General features: G+C 41.8%; 1 protein-coding gene across 2 annotated transcripts in view; it reads right to left on the bottom strand.

Annotated features, from left to right (window-relative positions):
• Nucleotides 1-18,446, bottom strand: part of SMTN (smoothelin) — a 119,996-nt gene that overhangs the window by 29,231 nt on the left and 72,319 nt on the right. For both annotated transcript variants that reach the window (XM_083145300.1, XM_083145301.1), the window contains exons 5-10: nucleotides 18,081-18,178; nucleotides 16,824-16,914; nucleotides 14,965-15,281; nucleotides 13,138-13,201; nucleotides 2,205-2,939; nucleotides 718-860 (exon numbers count right to left, since the gene is read on the bottom strand). In XM_083145300.1, coding sequence (XP_083001426.1) covers nucleotides 718-860; nucleotides 2,205-2,939; nucleotides 13,138-13,201; nucleotides 14,965-15,281; nucleotides 16,824-16,914; nucleotides 18,081-18,178 — 1,448 coding nt within the window. The remainder of the gene's footprint in view (nucleotides 1-717; nucleotides 861-2,204; nucleotides 2,940-13,137; nucleotides 13,202-14,964; nucleotides 15,282-16,823; nucleotides 16,915-18,080; nucleotides 18,179-18,446) is intronic.

Here is an 18,446-nt window from a genome sequence, read left to right as displayed (position 1 = left end):
ATATCCAGTTTTTTTAAAGCGGCAATCATTTACACTGCAAAATCAAACTTGTTTTGCAGTATAAGTCTTTGCCGCTTTAAAAAAACTGGAGATTTCTTACCAAATATCTCACTTTCTGAAGCTCTCACCAAAGGTGCTTTCTATAAGGATATACACCATAAAAGGCTCAATCCACAAAAAATAAAGAATACACTTTTTTATTGAATTATTTAAAAGTTGGGGATGTATAAAAATTGGCCATTTAGTTTTTTTTTTTTAACCTCAAAATTACATTGGCCCAATTAAGACAACTTCCAAATGTTTAATTAGTCACTAGGTGGGTTCACAAAGGGGTTCTAAAGTGAGCCCTCATATTTTTATCTTAAAATAAATATTTTCCTCTTAAGGGTGCACACAAAAATGCAAATATCCACAAAAACAAAACAAAAAAAAAACAAAACTTATTTCGGAATTGGATTCTAAAAATTCAGTTCACTGTGCAAGATCACGGTGAGAATGGCTTGCACGACCCAACTTGGACCCGATTGGATTCACCACCCAGAATGTGACAGGTTTATTAGTGTCTCTAGCAAATGGTTTATTATGTACATTCGCATAGGCAGCAGTATTATATGGTCAGGAAAAAATGATTTAGCAAATTCGTTTTAGCAGATATCAGTAGCTGGTTCATTTTATAGTTACAGCATGGATTCATTAGTTTCAGTAGCTAAAAACTACCTTGCGGAGATCACTGTTTGTGCTGATCCCACTGTCCACACTGATACTGCTGCTGGTACTGATGGTTTTGGCAGAACTGATGCTGCTTGTGGTAACGCCGCTGCCAACTCGGAAAGGGGTAGCAGACAGCCCTAAAGTCAATTCTATAAAAAAACAAAACAAAAACAGATTATTTCCATTACATTTTACCAGTGTCTCTCTGCTGTAGGGAATTAACCCAATTCAGTCAGTGAAGATCTTTATTCTTTAGAAGGCCCCACATAACATTTTCCAGTAGCTATGTCACAGATGGAAGTATTTCTGTGTGCAGGGCTGCCGAGGCATGACTGTCTGAAAGGAACAGTCAATGGAAAAAATACAGCAACATTTACTTAGATGCATATCATGATTTATATTGTATGTGTGGTTATAGCTCTATATATCAGGCCATTCAGTATAACCCTGAGCCGGTAAATCTAGTAGTGGACTTCTCATTAATAACTGACATTAAAATAACATCATGCTCTTCATTTGCTGCCAATAGAACTTGTATAACAGGCTTTTGTTTATTTCCATGACATGTAAGTGATGTAATGGAGCCACTTGAGGAATAGCTTAAAAGAAGACATTGCACAGAGGCAGATGGTCTCCATGTAAACATGGCAAGCAAATGTACAGACACTGGTGTCTGCAGAATACAACTAGTATGGGGAAAGTGCAGAGTTTTTAGTGTGCTAAAGATCATTTACGCAATCATACACAGCCGTAATTAGCCAGGTGCTGGTCTATTGGGCAGTTGGGACTCTGCGATTCCAATACATGGCCGTCTTTTGGAAAAACAGACCAGCATTGGAGTACACAGATTAATAAAGGGTTAAATCTAATTTTCAAATGAAAAGTAATTATTGCACATGCAATATAACAATCACTTAATAAGTACCATTGTGATAAAGTCTGCTGTAGTCAAATACAAATGCTGTCCAAAAAATGGACCAGATATTAAAATTGAAAGTGCTGAAATACAAAAAAGGATGGTTCAAATAGGCTATCCATTAAGAAACCAAATGAAAATACTAAAATGTGTCCCTGACATCATATTGGTTGTCATAGGCGATAAGTACACACAATTGTGGTTTGATTAGGATACTATGGTAGGATATAGGCTCTCGGGATGGGATGTGCGGCTTTTGGAGACAGCTTGTATACACAGCCTCTGCACTCTCTCTCTCTGCAGGAGTTTGGCTGGGTCTCAACACTCCCAATAAGGCTTGTGGTCTCACCCTAACAATATAAACGGCTGTCACTAGGGGCCAGCAGAGATCTTGTGCTTCTCCACCAAATCAATTAATAGTCTAAACCCTTTACATGCTGCAGCAGATATCAACTTATTAGAAACTACATTTAAAAGTTATATTAAAATCATGTACACTGACAAATGTGTATAAATAGGAATAAAATAAAAAACATGCTCTAATTCCTATCCAAGAGGATAACGAATTCAGAAATACCTGCTCGCTGATTTCCTGGCTGCCCCATAATCCGGCTGCTTGACCCTTGATTCCGTCCATCTTTGATCTCAATGGTGAGCAGGGTCTTCATGTCGGCGTCCTGCTGGTCACCTTGAGCGTCTTCAGATGATGTACTGAGAGCTGGTGTAGAGGGCTGCACACTGTCTTGCTCCACTGATGTTGCAATGGTCCCATCTGTGTTTTCAACTTGCTTCCCCCTCAGTGTTGTGGCCTGGCTGGCATGCAATTGGTCCGTGTTGCTCCTCCCACCACCCTGCTTTGGGATGAATGAGCCTTGGCTTTTGGGTAGTCTCCGGCTCACTTCCCCAGAGGATGTGCTGAGTCCTGCAGAGCTGTTAGACGAGGATCCTTTTATGGATGAACTGGAGTATGTGAATTCAGGTACAGATGAGGTTTTACTATCTTCTGTCCCATTGCTGCTTGCTGTGTTTTGTTCCTCTCTGTGGTTACGAAAATCTGAATATGTGCGACTTAGTCCAGGTTTAGCCGTCAGCTTTTCTTCCTGTGTCACCTTCTGACCACTTTCAGGACCAGCAGAGAAAAGGGTTTGATGTAGCTGTATCCGTCCTGCTCTGGCTGGGATTCGCTCACCCCTCATGCTAGAGAATCGGAAACTTAATGGAGGGGGCATACCAGGGGGCTCTTCCGTAAACTTCTTCACTCTATCTCTCACAGAATTGGCTCTTCGAAAAGGGGAAATAGGGATTGGACCATCTGTAATGAGAACATTGGGTGTATTGGGAAATAAAAAGAAGAGGTACAGTATGAGAGAAAGTACTGGCACAGCATGTAGTAAGGGTTTTCCTTGTAGCAAGCCAGAATGAACAATACAAGGCCTGCAATGATTTAATACATATACTATAGTTCTGTTTACACTGATGATCATTTTCATGTATCATTCCACAGAACACAGAATGTAGCAGGCATGTGACCGGCACTAATATCACAGGCTGCTGGGGTCCTTTCCTAGTATACAAGAGCAGGGGATGGGTCATTGGGTCGACACATATTAAAATGGACATGCATTGGGTCGACCACAGAAGGTAGACATGGCTGTCAGGTCGACACAAGCTTTAGTTAAAAGGTCAACATGAGTTTTATTTTTTCTTTGGTTCAGAATGTCGACATGGACACTATTTTATTATCCGTCCACGCTGTAGTGGATGGTAGGGCATGAAATACCGCCTGTCGGCATAACAAAAACAAAAAGTGAAAAACTCATGTTGACTTTTTGACTGTAGCCATTGTTGACCTAATGCTTGTGTCCACCTTACAACCCTGTCAACCTTAGCCATGTCGACATAGTTCATGTGACGACCTTCAGTGGTAAAGCCAATACATGTCGACCTAGACCTACAGTAGCTCTTGTGTACCCAAGAGCATGTGTGCAGTCAGGGTTGTATATATATGTAATGTAAGCGGCCAGTTGATGCAGCGCTCATGCCAATATACAGTACAGAATACAGAACAGCTAACTCCTTAGTAAAAGGAAGACCGTATTTGACAATGATTGCCTATAACTAATAATGTACCAGATCCCCTACATCAGGGGTGGCCCAAACCTGTCCTCAAGATCTACCAACGGTGCATGTTTTCCAGGCAACCTGTGGATCTATAGTAGGAATGACTGCAGCATGTTTTAAAATGTTAGTAATGACTACAGCTGTGCACCAGCTAGGTAACCTGGAAAACGTGGACCGTTGGTAGATCTCGAAGACCGGTTTGGCCACCCCTGCCCTACATCAGCCTTCCACCACACCGCTTCTCATATACATGGAACACGAATGAATATACAATCCTTGAATCAATATTGCATGTGCAATTGCTAAAGATACTACTGCCAGGATAAAACCAATGTAATTTTGGATCAATAGTGAATACATTTTGCAGTATAAAAGCAATGACCCTGGGAGTGAATTGTGAGAACAGCAAGAATAATGAATGCATACAATCTGCTATCAGAAGAGATGAAGGACACCTCCCTGCTAAATACTTTCATAATCCATTAAAGAAACATACACGTAGAATAGACCAGAAATAGGGTGTCAGTCTGACATGCTGACTGCAACAGGTAATGAGGCTAGACCAGTCTGCACCCTATGTTGCTGCACATCTCCCTGCAGTTACACCCACTGTGATGGGACTTGGGCTGTATAGGAATGGGACAGGACAGTACTGTGTGCTGCTCCGAGTAGCAGCTTGGGAGACTTCCTTCCTCAGAGGGAAGCCGATTGCTGGAAATATCCCTTAGTGCTCTCTGATGTCAGGTCTGTCATCCTTCCCCAAGCATTGTCCCAGTAACCCCTTTCCTAATACATAGTAACTCATCTCAGACTACTCAGCCCAAACAAATGATACAATGGTGGCAACACACCAGGAGTACATGGAAGAGATTCTGGGCCAGATACACTCATACCCCTTTTCCATCTGAAACCCGTGTTAAACACGGGTTTTTGAACACGGATCATACCCGTGTAAGACACGGGTAAAAACACTGTTCACACTGCACATAGACCCGTGTTATACCCGTGTCGGAGCCTTTTACACTAAACCCGGGTAAACTTTGAAAAATCCCAAGAATGCCCACAAGACATAGCTTTTTTCCAGTCCAAACCAGTTTGAAGTCACAAAGGGGACAAAGGGGACAAAGGGGAGGGGTGGTGGGTGAGGACTTCTTACAGCATTGCAGCAATGGAGTCTGAGAGAGTAGCTGTGTCTATGCTGGACTTGCAGACATTTTGCAGTATTTTGCTGTACTATACTATTAGGCAATGTGCTGCAATGGCTACTTGTGCCCAGCGTGGGCAATGTGCTGCGATGGCTGCTTGTGCCCAGCGTGGGGAATGTGCTGCAAAGGCTGCTTGTACCCAGCGTGGGCAATGTGCTGCGATGGCTGCTTGTGCCCAGCGTGGGGAATGTGCTGCAAAGGCTGCTTGTACCCAGCGTGGGGGAATGTGCTGCGATGGCTGCTTGTGCCCAGCGTGGGCAATGTGCTGCGATGGCTGCTTGTGCCCAGCGCCGGAGGAGCTGCTGCTGGGAAGCCTCCTCGTGGTCAGCGTCTCCCAGCGTCTCCAGCAGATGACATCATCCTCTGGTGCCCCTGAAGAACCAATTACCGGCCTCAGAGCGTTACCCGGATCTAAAACGCGGGTAATGTGCGTTTACACTGCGCACAGACCCGTGTCATTGCCGTGTTTTACCCTGGTAGATACCAGGGTAGAATTCCCTGGTCTCTCTACCCGTGTTTTGTGAAAAGGACACGTTCACACTGACAAAAAACCCGTGTCGGTGCGCGTCCACGAGCAAAAACCCGGGTAGAATTTGCTAGTGGAAAAGGGGTATTAGCTTCAAAAGTGATGAAAGGGAGAGTGATAAACAACCAACCAATCAGCTCCTGTCTGACATTTTTCAAACACAGTCTGTCACATGGCAGTTAGGAGCTGATTGGCTGGTTGTTTATCACTCTCCATTTAATCACTTTTGAAGCTTAGTACATCTGTCCCTCGATCTGTAGAAAAAAAAAAAACACCAAAAAAGTGAAAATAAATAAATGGTACTTGTGTAATAGCACGGCGTCCCTGTCAGATAGTGTTCGTATGATATGGCAGGTGTGAATAATTTCTTCAAACACCCCCACTATCCACGCCAGCCCGAAGCGTGGTGAGTGCAGCGAGCCCCGGTAGGGGACGCGTTATGCGTACTCCCGACTTATTCATATCTCCACGTCGGTGTAGAGCTGATGTTAAAAAGTGTGGACGAGGGGACGCGGAATACATGTAAAGTAATCCGCGTCCCCTCGCAGGGCTCGCCACACTTTATAAAATCAACTATAAATGTCGACGTGTATGTGGGGGTATGAACAAGTCGGGAGGACACGAAACGCGTTCCCTCGCGGGGCTCGCCATGCTTCCGGCTGGCGTGGATAGTGGGTGTTTGAAAAGGAGGCATTTGCCAGTATGTAACATGGAGCACTGGCAAATGATTCCTTTATTGTGCATGAGACGCACTTGTGACTGCATCCCCCTTTGTGCACGTGCTACCGAACCCCCTAACCCTGTCTCCCTGAAGCGGACAGGGGCAGGATTGCCATACCCTGCCGCAATAATTACTGAGATGCGTCTCAGACAGATGGAGCGCCTCTCACCGGCATGATCCCCTCTCTGCCGGCGTCCGCCAGTGCAGGGGATTTGGCGGTTACCAGCACTGGGTGAGAGGCGCTCACTAGGCTTGCCGGGGACAGAGCTGCAGCTCCCGGGGACTATACGGTGACACTACACTGACTACGCAGTGCTGCCGCGGAGTCACTACCCTGACTACGCTAGGCAGCCGTTGGGCTACGCGGACAACGTAGCTTCGCCTACGCTGAAAACATAGCGTAGCCGGGCGCCGTGCTATTACACAAGTACCAAATAAATAAATTTAGCACTGAAAAAAACGCAGACTCTCTAGGAAATGCCAACGCTGACAGACAGAACCCATAACGGTCAGGTTTTTGCCAGGGCTTGGCCAAACTACCCTGGGTTACAATGACAACACAAGTTATGTGTGAAGGGTGCAACTAGGGACATAACTCCCGGTTTGCCCTTAGAAGCCTCTAATAGGCTAAACTGGGTAGCCCGGGGGCAGGGTGTCCATGCAGCCATGCGAGTTTGGCAGTGCTTGCCGCAGGCAGTAGAAGCAACTGGCTTGAGAAGGAGTGTGTATATGATGTGTGTGTGTGTGTAAAGCACCGTATACATGGGGCAATAAAATATCGCTGATTGTAACCTTTGAGCAGTATCGCTCATCGTACAGCCCAGTGTGTTTGTGCCCTGCCCAACAGCTGAAGCACGCTCACAGGTCGCCAATGACCCCCACAGTCATCTGTACATAAAACAGACAAAAGGTGAGGATCCTTAACAAGGGCCATGCTGCAAAATGTAGCATGGTCCAAGCATCACCAAGGGTATGCGCATTTGCCAATGCTGTCACGCTGATGTGTCTCAGTTGCTGCCTATATCGGCGGCAACGGGGATTGACCAATATATAGAGGCCATAAGAACAGCCTGGCAGCCCTAGCTTGCAGAATGCCAGTGTAGTCCTGGTTTGTGTCTGAAAGGGGACAACCCAGAAAAGCAGCCAGTATTTACCCTGCAGAAAACCAATATCAATGTAATGGCATACCCTGCATAACATGGTTTGTTCCAGATACAACATTATTTGCTTTTTCGCTTTACCATGATACTTGGAAGTTTTAGGTTACATGGTATTATTTGGCTTCTAGCAAAAGCTTTTAAAATAATCCTAACTATTATATGAATGGATCACTACAAGGTGAATTTATGCAGGGAAAAATTACACTGGCTAATACACGCTTAAATTATGCTTCTCAGCATGGATTTAATTACATTTGGCAAGAAACTATTACACGCACAGGAAGTGGAAAAAAAAAAAGTTTTACACCAAGGTCATCACTATAAAAGGTGGCCATACACACGCAGATTTATCTGCAGATCTGTCTGGTTGGAACAAAAACATGGTTATGGATGAGAGCACATGACAGTTGACCATTTGCTTGGAAATGCTGGAAAACTGACAAACTGTCAATAACCATGTTTTAGTTCCAACCAGCCTGATCTGAAGATAAATCTTACTAGTGTATGGGCACCTTAAGTTTGTAGCAGTGACCCATCCAACCAAGTATCATACACATGATTTCTTGCCTTTGCAAAGGATCAAAATATTAGGTGCATAGAAAAAATATTCTGCCTATAGGAAGGACACCGTTATTTTACTAGTACTGTATATAAAGTGAAATATTCACAAGACATGCCAATCTAAATTCTATTGTGGGTGGGAAGCGAACTGGCATATAAATAATGGGCATCAATAAATCCAATTTCAGCACCTACAGGTATGAGCTAGTTTTATTTTACACTGAATGAATATACATTATAGAAGTCTATCTATCAAAATAGACAATCTTTATATTTTGTAGACCTATTTTAGTGCAACAGATAAGGGCCTGATTCAGACTGGATTGCTAATCTGCGTGTGTTTGCAGCCTAGTGAACAGGTGAACGCAGCATGCATATGTAAAGGGACCAACCAGAACTGAAGAGATGGCAGCAGAGGAAGTTGTGTTACCAAAAAGAAAAAAAAATTATAATTTCCTGTCTTTTGCAGCAAACCTTAGACCAGGGGCGGCAAAACCTGTCCTCAAGATCTACCAACAGTTCATGTGTTTCAGGCATGCTGCAGATCTATAGTAGGAATGACTGCAGCATGATTGACAATGTGACAGTTAGTAATGACTACAGCTGTGCATCAGCTAGGTGGTTTGGAAAATGTGGACGGTTGGTAGATCTCGAGGACCGGTTTGGCCACCCCTGCCTAAAGTGGTGTACACATGCATAGATTTTACTTTCGATTAGATTTCGATTTCCCCAATTCCACCCCCTTTTGATTTAGCCTTTGCTTTACATTCAATTTCACATGTGATCTGCACTTTAGCATTCGATATTGATTTCAAATTCGATTTGCTGGATCAAATTCAATATTTCCTTGCCTGGACAGTCTATTTTTCTTTTCGATATAGAGAAAACAGGAGCGCGCATCGAATCGAATGCAGATCGAAAGCATCTTAAAAAACCATTTGATATATTTTTGCTTCTATAAGCAAAATCAAATTAAAAACCTGTCAAAATCGAAGCGTGTGTACACCCCTTTAGACCCTACAGAGTAGATTTACTAAAGCTTCCAAAAACAGACAACTGGTGGTGTTGCCTACAGCAACCAGATGGTCTCATTTTTCTAGAATGCAATATAGAAATAATACACAATCTGATTTGTTGCTATGGGAAACACCACCACTTGTCTGTTGTAGAAGCTTATGTAAATCAACCCCATCAAATGATACTAGAGACAGTTGTGGAAAACCAATATTAAAAACAGATTCCTATAATTAAACCGTAATAGAGCACAACATGTACAGTCACTAGGTAACTATTATACACGGTTATCCCCTTAATATTGGCATTAATTAGAGGACTCTCACAAAGATATGAAGTAAAATGCATAATAAATAACAAAAACCTAAAACAGGGACATATGCGGTATAAAATATAGATGAAGACGTAAAAAAGCATATGAGGGGGGGGGGGGGGTTATGCAATCTAATTGGAAGAGGGCGCAGCTGAAAGGAGTAAAAAAAAAAAAAAAAAATGAATAAAAACAAGGTGGTAATAAAAAAAAAAAGGAAATGACAAAGAAAATGTGCCATTAGCTATTAAGATGTTATCACCTAAACAAATTAAATATGAATACTTATATTGTACTCTGGTGCCAAACCAAAAACTTTCCAAGTATTTTCAATCCTGCACCCTACACAACAATGCCCAGAAACATCCATTGCATCACAGCAGCAGACAATAAGCTGATCAGGCCACATAGGGGCTTTGCGCTGTGTATGTGCCAGTGAGGATGCATCCAGTACACAGTTGTGGAGACCTCTCCCTTTCCCTCTGCCCTAGGCTCTTGTTTAAACAGTGCTCTGTCTCTCCATTAAAGGAATGGCACAGGATGTTTAACAGGTCCCATGCATGCTCCCTACTTTTACATATTTTATCCCAATAAGGCAGGGAGATGCAGAGAGGAGTTTAGTTTTCCCTCCCATCCTCACCAATTCTTCACTTTCTTATCTTAACCCTGTTACTGCTGCTAGGGTGAAAAGTTCATTATCTAATAGACACACGGTATAGTCTTGCCGCACATGTTCTGTGCTAGGAGAGTAAATGATGTTACATTATAGTACATAATCATCTGCTTTAGCTTTTGTAAACACTGCATCACTGAACTTGCAGGAGGTTATACAATTGATCACGTCACTGATTTTCAAAGGAAATATAGTATTGGCCCTTGCTAGAATGCTAGGCAACACGTAAGGCAGTCACAAGAATAGCTTGCAAATCATTTGTGAGACGCTCAAGAGCTATGAGTAAAGTAAGCTTTTGCAGAAATAGGAGAAGGGGGGGGGGGGGGGGGGGTGCCGGCCAGGTCACAGCAGCCTCCACCAGTCAGCTGCAGAAAGCAGATTCTGTGTCCACATATATGTGCAATAGGAGCAGAGGATAGCAGCTTGCAGTGACCTGAATGTGCCCCATATGGGGGTCATTTAGAACTAAGTGGGTTCGGGGATCCCTTTTCATGGTGAATTTATACCAATAATCGCATTTGCAATTCAATCCCAAACTCCTGCTGCATTTTCCCAGCAAATACACTTTTTGAGGTATATTTACTAAAGTGAAGATGTTGCCGATAGCAACCAGATATTAATCCAGCACCTTTTAGCAATCCATCAGACTCTAGTTATCATCTATCGGTACTTCTATGTGTGCACCCTCCCTGAGCAGGTAGGATTGGGAAAATATTTTCCCTATGACCACTAACAGGTCTCTTTTTAGACCGCCCCTACTACCCCAGGTAAAACCACCTATGGAATCTAGGGTGCTCCCACTAAGTGGTCATACACTTCTACCTTATCGAGCAGTTAGGAAATCTTGTGAATCACCATTTCTATTTCTCATGTGTGCAACTCTTATCTTGCGTTCACATAAGACCATTAAAAGCCCATGCTATCTACATATAAATAGGTGTTTGCATTGTCAAATATTATTGTAAGATTAAGCTGATGAATACACGTCTGACCAGTTTGGCCAATTAGGTTAGCTTCTAATCTTTGCTTTCACCCAATTGAATGTCAGCTTTGATCATATTATACATTACTGAATGATAAATCAGGTCGGTAGATTGTTATAGCAGGTCCCCCTTGGTAAACGTAGTACCTGGAGGGAATGTAGGGGTTAACCAACTCTAAAAGACGAATATCTTTTTCTTCTGACATATATTTAGTGGAGGGCCTCAAATTGAGCATTATTCGTTGGATTTTGGTTGGTACCTAAGTGGAAACTGCTTTTCCATTCCAGCAAAAAATATGCAGATTAATCAAGATATGTTATATAATGGAAAGTGGGCAACAGATTATATTCACTATAAACAAATGTAATGCTACACTTCGGGATTAAGAGACCACTAAGCTCAACATTGAAGCTGCATTTTTTTTTTAAATCAATTATTCCTGGCAGTTTAGCATCTAACCGTAGATATACAGTATTTTCTGCAGTAAAAAAAAGCCACTCTTTCAACTGAGGTACAGCACTGTCCATCAGGAAACTTACAGAATGAGACACCAACAGTCACAAATTCTCACATGAAATACTTTGCAAACAGTCACTTTCACAGATGGTACAGTGATTAATCGTTACCTTAACAGATATACTTAGATTTAGGGTTTAGCAGTGGTTCTGTTGGCAACCCACCAGTCCAGGTTTTAGGGATATCCCTGCTTATGCACAGAGGGTATATTCAAACTGACTGCAAGCATAACTTGGACTGTTGGTGTGTCTTAGGACTGTTTTTTGTGAACCACTAGATTAATAGTCATTCAAAGTCAATGCTGCTGCAAGCAAAATATAAAAGATATTACTGCAGAAAAAAAAAAAAAGAATTGATGCAGACAGACCACTTGATTCCAGCCTTAACCTATCATTAGGGAAGGTCCTACGTGGCAACTACAGTATTCAAGGATTACTATTTCATGTGATGGTTTTACAGATTATACTAATACCCCTTTGACACTGAACATCAAATTACCGGGTGAAGTAGTTATACCCGGTAATTTGTTCAGTGTAAAAGGGTCGACACAGGTCACCAACCCCGCTCTTTAACAGAGTCGGTGACACAGTATTTGAGACCCGGTTTGCTGATTTGCACGGGCATTTCTTCAGTGTAAAAGGTCAAATTACTGGGTTGACATTTTTATCCCTTTAATTTGCTGCTCAGTGTGAAGAAGGGGGTCAGACTTAATTTAGAAAAATGACCCAGCACGCAAAATGCCAGGTAATTGCTGTGTCACATGTCTGAAAGTGGTATAAGAGAGAACAGGACGGACAGTTTGTTTAACCTGGCAAAGAAATGACTGCTATGAGTCTACTTACATCATTATTACAACAGTAGCTCAGAAAAAGAACATTATACTAAGCACACCAGGCTACTGTGAAAGACATGACGTTGGGTTTAAAGGACAAAGAATCTGTAACTGTTTTATTCTTTTTGAAAGTTCTTTAAACTGGTTCCAATTAGCCTGAAAAATCAGACGTTACAGCACAATATTGCAAACACAAAAGGGCATCTTATATTGGATTAATGGTAAAACATAGCTCCATTACTGTAGCATATAATGTGAATTGGCATAGAGTGGAGAAGAAATAAAACCAATCTCAAGATATCGCATCACTGAAATTGCAGTTTTTTAGACAAATTATGTAAATCACGTTAAAATTTAAATCTAGAGCCAAACACTGAAGACAGGAGGTCTAACACTGTCCAATACAATCCTTCACCATCGTACAGCCACTTATCAACTGCTATACAAGACCATGACCTTGTGCAACAGCCCTGAATGTACAGAACAAACACTCTCAGCATCGATTCACATTCTGATCGACTTCTCTGATGTATAGAGAAGACATGGATAACGTTTACAGGGCATAAGAACCCAACCCAAAATACCCAGGACTATATAGACATGTACAGAAATTTCCTCCACAACGTAAACACTATATCTTGCTATTACGGCTTGTTCCACTCCGACATCTTTATCTCACAGGTTAGGAGCAGACATAGTTGATGAATAAGCCAGTATAACCTACCAAGCTCATTTATTAGGATACTAAAATTTCCATGGTATTACTATACAGTGGTGTACACACACACACACAAACACACACACACACACACACACACACACACACACACACACACACACACACACACTCTCTTACTCAAATCAGAGAGAGTCATAGATCTTGCTTACCTTGCTCTGAGCGGGTCTTGGATGCCTTCTCTTCTGGACAGGATCCATTATTATCAGTTCCCAGCTAAAGCAAATAAAGATTACATTATATCCAATCCACAGCATATAACCCCCCGCCCCCTTTCCAGTACACCATCAAGAGCAAGTCTGCCTCAAACATTCACACAAGATACTGTAAAACAGCTTAATGCATGTTACTAATATCTGCTTGTATCTGCCCACCACAGAAACTGGATAAGATCTAGTAAGGTTTGCCTACCTGAAAAGGAGAATGAAACAACTTTCATGACAGTTTCATAGAGCACGGAGCTTAAAACCACCTCAAATACCATTAAAAAAAACCATTTTATATATATTTACTGTACACGCATTAACATTTCAATGCTCATGACATTGCTGTATCATGCATTATGAACGTACACAAGTGCGCTTATTAATCTGCATTCACCTGTATTGCTAGGAATTGCTACAGTACCTGTATCTCACAAGCCATTACATTTCCACCTTCATATTGCAAAGAAAAAAACTATTATGCAGCCTTTTTACATACAATATACCGTAATAAAGTCCTCATATGGCAGCTTAATGCAAAAACGGCTTTAGTTTAACTCCATACCAGTTTCATTTACTTTGGATTAGTAACCAAAGGACATGATAGCACACCGTAATTAAAGGAGATCACTTTATAATTAAGAAACTAATAGTATCAATGTTTTATTGTACTGAGGGGCTACAAGGCGGTTAGAAACTTTCATTTCCTTAACTGCTTCAAAGATAAAGCTCTGTTTGCAAGAGAAAGTACAAGACTGTCTTAGCTGTAACTGCGGACATTAAAGTACTACTGTAGTTAAGTGCTTGTCTGACTAAGTGTTGAAGCAACTTTAATTTTAACTAAAAAAAAACTGGCTTCTTATGCACAGCACAATACTTCTGCAAATATGCATAACCAATCCTAAAACGACTGTTCTTTCAAGCTTGATATGTTTTTGACTTTTGACCAAAACCTAGGAGGCTCGACAGTGCCACTTAGTGGACAAAAGACAAAGTAGAAAAAAAAATGCTTCCAACAGAATGGGTGCCGGATGACTCACTGGCAGCCGGGATTCCGACATCGGAATCCCAATTGTCAAGAGCCAGACAGTCTGAATCCCGACTTAGAGGTCATTTTCCTTCATGGGGTTCCACAACCTCCATAGAGGGAGCACTGAATAGGTGGCGCCACTGAGTCCGTGGCATGGCTTGAATGCACTCATCCCACAGTTGGGCTCCTGACAATCGAGATTCCCATGTCTGAGAAACGACCGTCAGAATCCCGACGGTCTGCGAGTCATACCATACCCAACTGAACACAGTTATTTGTTTTCACTGAAAATATTAAATTCACATTCCAACATCAGAACTAGTGAGTTCCCTACAGTTGTAATAGAAAAACTACACAATAGACATTTCTAATTTTAAAAAGGTCCTTTTAGAAACCAACCCAATGCTTGTGAGGGTTTCTCCATTTGGGCAAGGATCCAATGCAGTAACAAGAAACTTGCTTTAAAAAACAATTCTAGGAGCTGGGATTATAGCTTTATAGTTCATAGTTGCTTGGCAATAATACCCAGTAACATTCCATAGCAATACTGACTGCACATTACATTACTAACACGGACTTCCTGCTCACAAATCTATCACCGTCCACAGGTTGTTCAGACCAAATGCATTTTAAATGACCACCTTATTAAGTAAATGCTGCGGTTACTGGAACTAAAGACCAATCCATTTTTCAGTAGCAATCTAAAAAAATGTGAGAACCAGAAAAGTGTAAAATATTGCAAATACCTTATTTGCCAAATGTCTGCCACTGTCTGACTCCGGCTTTGGTTCTGCTCTTCTACTTGGTTTCTGGAGGATATTAACTGTATCTGGTGGTTTCTCCTTCTCGGATTTGCTGGCCCACGCTACTGGTTCTATGAACACTGTGTTGCTGCTGTCCTGTGGGGCGCCTTCTTCAGAGTCTGTGCTGAGCGTGGAGTGTTCGGTCGTACATGATTGGGCCACATTACCAAGTTCTGATGAGGACGAGGAGGATGAGGATGATGACAACATCTTTTCCCTTGAGAGATTGCTTAGGAGCAAAGTCATATCAGAGACTGGGTCTGCAAAAAACCATAGGATACAGTATTACTATGGCTGCCTTGTGCCTTATAAAGCATTCCACAAAACCTCTTTAGATGTGTAGTTCTAACACAGCTGGAAGGCCGCTAACTACCCACCCATCTGAGACAGCAGGCCCATTTTGGCAGGACCCAACCTTATACCAGGCATGTCCAACCTGCGCCCTCTAGCTGTTGTGAAACTACACATCCCAGCATGCCTTGCCATAGTTTTAGCATTCCCTAATAGCAAAACTGTGGCAAGGCATGATGGGACTTGTAGTTTCACAAGGGCCACAGGATGGACATGCCTGATCTATACCTTCTGTTTTAGCTCATTATACAGATGTCGCCTCATACACCAAGCCTAAATACATCAGACGTAAGTAAACTGCACAGGGAATGCTGGGCTGTGAATTTGTACATAATTAAAACAAATTATTGTGCTGTTTAAAGTAAGAAAGGAAACCATGGCTGCTGCATCATAGCACTCCATGTATACATGGACTCAATCGCACACAAATTAAATTTGTTGCATATCAAATTAAACAGAGCAGTAACATGTATCAAGCTACAAACCGTGATAAAATGGAGAGTGATAAACAGCCAGCCAATGAGCTCCTACCTGCCATGTTACAAGCAGGGCTTGAAAAAGGTCAGGTAGGAGCTGATTGGCTGGCTGTTTGGTGCAACATTGGTAATAGTGTATGAGGACATATGTAGGTCAGTGCCATAATAAAGTAAAAGTAAAATAACAATCTTTTTTGTACTTGTACATTATGAATATTTTCAAGAAAGTGTGACCCACGGATTAATGAAAAATGTCCAATTTAGAAATGTTCTTATATGCTGAATGTGAACACTATTTTTTTGTTATTTTTAATAAATGTTTCCCAAGCTTCCAACAGCAAAAATGAGACCAAGTCCAGAAAAAGCACAGCCGTAAGTGTTTCCCACATGCCACCGACTGCCATGAAGAGCTACTAAGCAAGGGGATTGAGAAATCAGTGAAACTGCTATATTCAAGGTACTGTGCTTACTCACAAATTGACTAACTAACCTTGTATTTAGTGGGATATTAAAGTTTCTACTGTGATAGAAGATGTATATTTTCATAACTTCGGTTGCAAGACTATAGCCAAAGTTCATTACCGGCATTAAAAAGGATTGTAACCACCCATAATTAAGGTGTCCATACTGACTGGATGGCGACACTAGAGCTGCTCAAAACATTCAGCACGGATGCTCACAACCAGCAAATTTAAAAAGCCAACTGTAATGAAAGCAGAAGGACCAATCACAAGCTTCACTTTGCAGCTTTATCATTGGTCACCCCGCTTACACCACAACCTTCCCTGGTGTCTCAGCCATGCTAGAGGAAAAAGTAAAGAGAATGGAAATGATGGACCACACCTCTTGTTAGGTGAGGGCACATTGGTGAAATGTGATGTAGGCAGATATGTAGCGTAAATTAACCTCATCTATAATCTAGTTTTTTTTTATTCTGATTATGCAAACGTTTCACTAAAATAATAGCAGTCATGCCTGTTTGGCTTCCTCCATTCTGAGCGTTCCGGAGCTCATGGATCTGAGCCTTGATGTTCTGCCTTTCTTCCAAGTCTTCTTTCTCCTGTGCCTACAAAGAGAATCCAAAAATATATCTTTATTAGCAAGTACAACTCTAAGCTTTTAAACGTACAGCAGCACATACACACTTATCCACTAGGTGTCCTTCTTATCCTTCTGGACCAAAGCCATGTTACACCGTTATTACGGCAATATCCCTGTAGTCCAGGAGTGCCACCACTGCTTCGCACTTCTCTGGAAGGCACCCCGATAAGCGGTTTATATTAGTTTACAAAAGTGTGTCAGTCATTCATGATACAGTTAAAGATATTGTTTAGTTATTATATTGAGGGGGGTGTCTGATACAGTGTTCATTAATAACCCTAGGAGCTGCAAAATATTCCTGAAGGTAAACACATTTTTATATAAGTGCCAATTTCCACATTGTCTGCAGTGTACTGCGTAGCACAATACAATGGACTGCCACGGGAGTGCTCATGTAAGTATGCAGCTCATGCCATAAAAGCCATCAGTCATTAATGATTATGCTTCTAACTCAACAAGACTGCCCTGCAGGGAAGGGTTTGCAATTCACCCCCCCCCCCCCAGCATTCTTTCTCAACTTAAAAACGGTTTTGTGTAAAAATAGCTGTAAAATGGGTTTCAGTTATGGAATCCATCAGGTTGGCGCAGGACTTTAGGAATGTGCAGTCTCTTAGGGCCTTATTCTAGTTCTCTCTCTGACAAAATCCTTCTTAGGTGGACAAAACCATGTGCACTGCAGGGGAACGATATAATATGTGCAGAGAGAATTAGATTTGGTGAGTTATTTTGTTTCTGTGCAGGGTAAATACTGGCTGCTTTATTTTTACACTGCAATATAGATCTCACTTTGAAGTAAAACCCCACCCAAATCTAATTCTATCTGCACAAGTAACATCTGCCCCACCTGCAGTGCACATGGTTTTGTCCATCTAAGAATGATTTTGTCAGAAATAGTGAACTAGAATAACCCCCTAAATGCCTAGAACTTGATGAGGTGCATCCTGTGTAACACCTCAGCCGACAATGTCAGGCGACATTTCCTTTTCGTACAGAAAGCTATTGCAGTAATGTGCAGGAACCTACAGAAGGATTTCTCCTCAGCAAAATCAAATTCCATTTAAAACCGGTTTGTATTTAACAACAATTAGAACTAGGTCTTATGGGGTTTAAAACATTCAAAAATGTTATTACCAGAGAGGGAACATGGTCTCCAATATTCTCCAGACAGCCGGATTGGACAGCGCTATTGCCCCGGCGAGTGCCGAGTAACATTCCAGCTAAGGATGCCGCTGAAAATCAAAAGATAGGTTATATATAAACCGCAATGGAATATGCTGCGCTATATAAGAAACTCTAAATAAATAATAAATTATATATGTGAGGATGCACATATTGGTGTCAGTTGTTACAGTTGTCTTGTTCCTGTATTACACAGAAAACTAAAGCTACATAAGTTTTATAGTAGGACTTTAGGAAAGCATAATGACCAAAGTGACGACCAACCGAGGTGCTTATATGTCCTTCAGTTGCCACAGACACCATGAAAGTAGTTATTTT

The sequence above is a fragment of the Crinia signifera genome, chromosome 1 (assembly GCF_055691185.1).
Source record: "Crinia signifera chromosome 1, ASM5569118v1, whole genome shotgun sequence".
Lineage (NCBI taxonomy): Eukaryota > Metazoa > Chordata > Amphibia > Anura > Myobatrachidae > Crinia > Crinia signifera.
The sequence above is the reverse complement of the archived record's forward strand: the minus strand, read 5'-3'. Positions and strand labels throughout refer to the sequence as shown.